Source organism: Rhinopithecus bieti, unplaced genomic scaffold, assembly GCF_001698545.2.
Source record: "Rhinopithecus bieti isolate Rb0 unplaced genomic scaffold, ASM169854v2 scaffold_2435, whole genome shotgun sequence".
NCBI lineage: Eukaryota > Metazoa > Chordata > Mammalia > Primates > Cercopithecidae > Rhinopithecus > Rhinopithecus bieti.
The window spans coordinates 1257595-1264868 of NW_016803909.1; the positions used below are offsets into that span (position 1 = coordinate 1257595).

At 42.2% G+C, this 7274-nt stretch overlaps 1 protein-coding gene across 1 annotated transcript in view; it reads right to left on the reverse strand.

The window, feature by feature from the left end:
- Positions 1-6401: 6401 nt before the first annotated feature.
- The window catches only part of MBIP (MAP3K12 binding inhibitory protein 1), a 23040-nt gene continuing 22167 nt past the window's right edge, over positions 6402-7274 (reverse strand). The window contains 1 exon segment of the mRNA XM_017858822.1: positions 6402-7031. Coding sequence (XP_017714311.1) covers positions 6924-7031 — 108 coding nt within the window. The 3' untranslated portion in view covers positions 6402-6923.

Here is a 7274-nt window from a genome sequence, read left to right on the forward strand (position 1 = left end):
AGAATGATGGTTTCCAGCTGCATCCATGTCCCTACAAAGGACATGAACTCATCCTTTTTTATGGCTGCATAGTATTCCATGGTGTAAATGTGCCACATTTTCTTAATCCAGTCTGTCATTGATGGACATGTGAGTTGGTTCCAAGTCTTTGCTATTGTGAATAGTGCTGCAGTAAACATACATGTGCATGTGTCTTGATAGCAGCATGATTTATAATCCTTTGGGTATATCCCCAGTAATGGGATGGCTGGGTCAAATGGTATTTCTAGTTCTAGATCCTTGAGGAATCGCCACACTGTTTTCCACAATGGTTGAACTAGTTTACAGTCCCACCAACAGTGTAAAAGTGTTCCTATTTCTCCACATCCTCTCCAGCACCTGTTGTTTCCTGACTTTTTAATGATTGCCATTCTAACTGGTGTGAGATGGTATCTCATTGTGGTTTTGTTGGCTCAAAGTTTTAAGAGGTATTGCATTTTGGCAATGCAAGCACAAGAAGAAATGGAAGTAATAAGGAACTGGGACTTAAAAGAAATATATCTGAGATATGGAATCATTATTTACAAGGTGGATATCCTCCAGGTTCATTCACGGCACATATTGAGCAGTTACTTGCATTCAACCAACATTGCCCATTTTTACCTTCAACACTAAGAATATATAAAATAAAAATTGTGTTTACTGTGTTTAAATTCTTACTAAAATCTCTAATAAAGTTGATTTTTTAAACTAGCTCTTTATAATTCAGTATATTATTCATAAAATGACTTAAAATATATTTTCTTTATTTTTTGAGACAGAGTTTCACTCTTGTTGCCCAGGCTGGAGTGCAGTGTTGTGATCTCGGCTTACTGCAACCTTTGCCTTTCAGTTTCAAGTGATTCTTCTGCCTCAGCCTCCCGAGTAGCTGGGATTACAGGCACCTGCCACCAAGCCTGGCTAATTTTTTGTATTTTTAGTAGAGACGAGGTTTCACCATGTTGGTCAGGCTGGTCTCAAACTCCTGACCTTGTGATCCGACCACCTCGGCCTCCCAAAGTGCTGGGATTAGAGGCATGAGCCATTGCGCATGTCCTTAAAATATATTTTTTAAAAAGTTTTAAGATTCATTGGAACTAGATGGTAAATGGTGATTACTATTTTTCCTGGCATGAGTTAAGATATATTTTTTAAATCTGAAGATCTTGGTGAAGTCCAAATGCCTAACATTAAATTTTTAAAATAGTATCAAAATTTTTTAAAAAATCTATATTTAGGCAAAATAAAATCCCTTTCAAAGGATTATTTTTTTAAAGTAGCTCCAAAAAATTTGAATACATGTGAGATTGCTTTTCTCCCTCCCCCTGACACTTCCTCCAGGAAACCTTAGACACAAAGAATGTATAAAAGTGTTAGAAAATGTGAGGATTGTGAAATGTTCACATGCCTCTGCTTTTTAAAAAAGTCAACATGCAAGGCTGGCAAACTGCTTTCCCTGTGTAAAAAGTAGAGACAGTGATTCAGTGCTCAGAAGAAATGAACTATCAGGTTGGGTGCAATGGTTCATGCCTGTAACCCAAGCAGTTTGGGAGGCTGAGGCTGATGGATCACCTGAGGATGGGAGTTCGAGACCAGCCTGGCTAACATGGTGAAACCTCGTCTCTACTAAAAATGCAAAAATTGGCCTGGATGACAGAGTGAGACCCCAGCTCTAAAAAAAACTAAAAAAAAAAAAAAAAAAAAAAAATTAAAAATAAAGTCTAAAGCTTTAATGACATAATTTTATTGAATGATGGTGATTATTGTAAAGCATTTTCATTTGTAGATTTATGAGCACCATTTAGAATGATTTTTTTTCATTTCTAAATATTTTGATTTTTTAAATCACCTTTGTGCACATAGCTATCTTTAGCATTTTTCAACTTAGGAACTATGTCAAGTAAACTTTGGTGGATAAGCATCATAAAAGATCAAACACTGTTACAGCATTTAGCAAAATTAAATGGTCCAGGTTCTTGTCACAAAATATTGCATGATTAAGCTCTTCTCGTTGAGTACCTGGCTAGAAATACTATTTCCTTGTTGTCCTTGGAAATATATGGTTCACTTCTTCATCTTTGAGTATGAGAAAACTCATCTAGAACGTGCATTTTAGACTCATGGTCTGAGATTTTGCTTACATGATCAATTTCACCGTCATTTAGGGTCTAGAGTACTCCTGTTTCTTGAAAACAGCAAATCTCTAAAACAGAAACTAGTACCAGGAATAGGATTGCTCAAGCAACAGACCCTCAGTGAAAATGCAAAACTAACCGTGGAGTTAAAGCCAAGAGGAGGGATAAGGGTTGGGGGTGGACAGAGAGGATACCCTGTTCTATGGAAAACTGGTGCTTTGAAGGTAAGTGATAACAAAAGAGCTGAACAATGGCCTGTTATCTCTTGGGACCCAAATCACATGTGCAGATTGTCTGACTAAAAGCAGATAAGAGAAAGGCAGGGAAAATGACCTATGTTTCAAAAGGGAAATCTGCTGAGATTGCTGAAGACCAGGTCCAGATATTATTCATGAGTTTGAAAAAGCTCAAGGGGCCAGCAATTGAAAGGAGAATATCTAACAGTACCCAGACTAGTGTGGGAATCCTAAGCCTTTCCCACAGGATAAACATGTTGATGCCCAATCCCAGCCCCACTAACCCCTTGTAAAACACTTTTATAGACTGGAATGTAACCTGTGGAAGGGAGAGATCTATAGGGCAAAGTAGGGAAGAGGCGCTTTCCAGTCCTTGCAAACAAGCCTCTTTCCAATCACTTGTGCTCCTTTATTCTCTTGAGGACAAGGCTGTTAGAAAGAAACAATGGGGACAGAAAGCTGAATAAGGAAAGTCCTGAAGGAAAAAAGGTCATCAGGCAGCCTTGTGATGAAAGGAGCAAATTTATCCCACAGAAATTCCTGGCATCATGTTTCAGTCAAAGATGTACTCAGGACAATGATTAAGAGCCCACTAATGTTCTGGGGTAGTTATCACCAGAAGAACCTTAGTCTTGGACAAGTACCTATCCCAACTCCTATCAAGATGGTGTTGAATCTTTTTTTTTTTTTTTTTTTTTTGAGACGAAGTGTTGCTCTGTCACCCAGGCTGGAGTGCAGTGGCCGGATCTCAGCTCACTGCAAGCTCCGCCTCCCGGGTTCATGCCATTCTCCTGCCTCAGCCTCCCAAGTAGCTGGAACTACAGGCGCAAGCCACCTCCCCCGGCTAGTTTTTTGTATTTTAGTAGAGACGGGGTTTCACCCTGTTAGCCAGGATGGTCTTGATCTGTTGACCTTGTGATCCGCCCGTCTCGGCCTCCCAAAGTGCTGGGATTACAGGCTTGAGCCACCGCGCCCGGCAGATGGTGTTGAATCTTGAGCCTCTTCTTCAGGCTCCAGACTCAAGTAGAAAAGGCTGCTGGCACCAGACAATAATTACTCAAATGGAGAGAAGACTCCTCTCTTAGGTCCCTAAGAAGGGTAGGCCTGAGGACAATGGAAAGAGGGAATCCTAGTGAGATCCTAGGACTCCCAAAGCATGACTTAGGAAGTTATTCTATTACCCAGGCAAGAAACAGACTCATGGCATTTATTGGTCTGGACTAGTGATCAGTGTATGATCCTGTTTTCTAAGTTCCTTCCCTACCACCAAGGCAACCTCCTTTTCTAACTGATAATTTTTTATTTTCATTTTCCCTACTGAATGGCTGGTGTGCTGATAGTAAAATGTGTCACTAAATGTGGAGGATGTCATTCTGACAGGATGATGATCACATGGACCAGATGCAGAGTGGGGAATAGGTATTTGTAGCTGTACTTGTAATATGGGATCATGTTAGAAAAGGACATCTTGAGGGATAAGTTTGCTCTGCAGAAATGTAATACAGTGGTAAGTCACTGGTGGAATCCACCTAGCCCACATCTTCTTGGGAATGATTCCAAAGCCTACATTTTCGATGAGGTGACCACAATTTCAAGGCTGCCACAAATGGTTGTACAAGGTTGTATGTAAAGTGCAAACTTCTACAAAGAGGTTCGGCCCCATCTGGCTACAGTTGACTGAGATGCCTGGTCACACTGAGTCTGATTTAATCTCTGGAGAATATGAGCTAAGAAACACAAAACATGAGGTAAGCAGCAGTCACTGGAGTTGTGAAGTTCTAGAGCTGAGTTCAGAGTTTGCACCATAGCAGCTCAAACACATTAACAAGCCGAGGCTCTGAAGACAGGACTAACACGTCACCCCATGTGGGGAAGCAGAGATAAAAAGGTCTTTGGAGAAACCAGTCCACAGAAAGATAATACAGTAGGTACATACACGATTATGTTTAAGATGAAAAAAACAAAGGCAGAGTGACAGAGACAAAGGCAGAGGGAGAACAGAAAACAAGGTGAGTAGAGGACAGAGACAAACAGAGTAAGGGGCAGTCAGAGACACAGAAAGAGTTTAATTGCTGGTGACTTTCTAGATCCTACAATGTTTCACTGTACTTCCTGCAATGAAGTTCCAGATTTCTGCTCCTTTTTAACAACTCCTCTTTTCCAAACTATTGGTAGGTTTCTGACTCTTGTAACCAAACCTTTTTTGTTTGTTTTTTAAGACAGGGTCTCACTCTGTCACCTAGGCTGGAATGCAGTGGGTCACTGCAGCCTCGACCTTCTGGGCTCGAGCAATCCTCCTACCTCAGCCTCCCAAAGTGCTGAGATTACAGGAGTGAACCACCAAACAATTCTTAACCTCAACAACTGCTCCATGAAAGAATTTCCACATAACAGTAGCTGCATCTTTCAAATGTTTAATTTGTAACTGTGGTAATGAGAGGTGACAATGTGCTAGCAGCCCTCACTCTCAGTGCCTCCTCCGCCTTGGTGTCCACTCTGGTGGCGCTTGAGGAGCTCTTAAGCCCGCCACCGCACTGTGGGAGCCCCTCTCTGGACTGGCTCAGGCCAGAGCCTCCTCCCTGGCTTGCAGGGAGGTGTGGAGGGAGAGGCGCGGGCGGGAACCAGGGCTGCGTGGGCGCTCACAGGCCAGTGTGAGTTCCGCAGGCACAGGCAAGGGCTAGGCAGGCCGGACAGGCACGGAAGGGCCGGCTGGCGCTGCTGGCCCAGGGCAGTGAGGGGCTTAGCACGTGGGCCAGCAGCTGCGGAGGTTGTGCCTGGTCCCCCAGCAGTGCCAGCCCGCCAGGGCTGCACTCAAATTCTCACCGAGTTTAGGTGCCTTCCCACTGGGTAGGGCTCTGGACCTGCAGCCCGCCATGTCTGAGCCCCACCACTGCAGTGGGGTCCCGCGTGGCCTGAGCCTCCCCTATGGGCTCCGCCCTCTGCTCCGTGGCACCCGGTCCCATCCACCGCCCAAGGGTTGAGGAGTGCAGGCGTGGCTCGGGACTGGCAGGCAGCTCTGCCTGCAGCCCAAGTGCAGGATCCACTAGGTGAAGCCAGCTGGGCTCCTCAGCCAGATGGGGACTTGGAGAACTTTTAGTCTAGCTAGAGGATCGTAAATACACCAATCAGGACTCTGTATCTAGCTAACCTAGTAGGGAGTTGGAGAACTTTTCTGTCTAGCACTCTGTGTCTAGCTCGATTATAAACGCACCAATCAGCTCTCTGTAAAATAGACCAATCAGCTCTCTGTAAAGTGGACCAATCAGCAGGATGTGGGTGGGGTCAGATAAGGGAATAAAAGCACCCAGCCAGCAGTGGCAACCCGCTCTGGTCCCCTTCCATACTGTGGAAGCTTTGTTCTTTCGCTCTTTGCAATAAATCTTGCTGCTGCTCACTCTGGGTCCACCCTGCCTTTATGAGCTATAACACCAGGAAGGTCTGCAGCTTCACTCCTGAAGCTGAGACCACGAACCCACTGGGAAGAATGAACAACTCCAGACGCGCTGCCTTTAAGAGCTGTAACACTCACCACGAAGGTCTGCAGCTTCACTCCTGACAGCGAGACCACGAACCCACCAGAAGGAAGAAGCTCCAGATACAGCTGAACGTCTGAAGGAACAAACTCCGGACACACCATCTTTAAGAACTGCAACACTAACTGCGAGGGTCTGCTGCTTCATTCTTGAAGTCACTGAGACCAAGAACCCACCAATTCTGGACACAATAATGTATGTACTGCCTAATAACTGGGGTATTGTAAAGGTGAGGGTCTCAAAAGAGAGGTACTATAATTTCTTTGTAACATCCTAATTGCTGTCCAAAACCAGACCTGGTTTTATAATATTAGCTAACATTTACTGAGCAATTCCCTTGGGACAGACAGTTTCAAACATGCATGATCTCATCTCTTCTTCAAAACAATAAGGTCGTTTCTATTACTGTCATTCCCATTTCACAGACTGGGAAATGAGGACAAAGATTAAGTAAGTTGTTCAAAGTCACACAGTCAATAAAGGGATAAAGCTGGATCTACTGTTTATTTACATGAATACTGACATCTTAGAAATTAAGAAAAACAAGTTCATACATCCATTTAAAATTCATTTCAGTCAATAAATTTTTGTTGAATGCCTATTATATGCAAAGTACTAATTTAAACTAATAAACTGGTTAACACCAATGTTACAAATATAAAGTCCTTTTAAAGTATCAATATCAAAATAAATTTTCCTTTCTGTGGTCCACAAAAGAAAAAAGATGTACCAGCACTTTTAAATTAAGTTTTTCAATTTCCAAAATACCTCCTTTAAAACAGAAGGGAATAAATTCCAACAATGCTATTTTCAACACATTCATTATTTCAAAACTTACTGGAATATCTGAAGATTACTTGCTGCAAGCTGGACTCGTGAAAATAAACCTTGACTTCACAGAGAAGTCTACATTGATAAATATATATCCATTGAATTAATAACAGTGTAAGTTACACATATGTATACAAAAAAGTAAAATGACAAGGATGGAGAGGAGTTTTTCATGGAAGGTGGTGGGTTGCCATGGATTCTGCTTCTCTTGATTTTCTGAGGAGGGCTTGTTTGAGGGCACTAATTTTCTCATCAAGTTCAGCCAGTGAATAGTTCTGCTGTAAACAATAACGACACAAATTGCTGAATAAGATTCTGAAGTATCTTAATGCAGATAAAGTGCCAAATGAACTATAAATATTTAAAATATTCAAAAGCATGATCAAATGGTTTTTTTCCCTCATGATAATAATCTTAAAACTGCGCAACTATATGTTGACTAGATCATAAATTTAAAGGCATAAAATAATAAGGCTTAAATATTTCTTTTCTCTTTTCTAATGATTAAACTCTCCTGAACC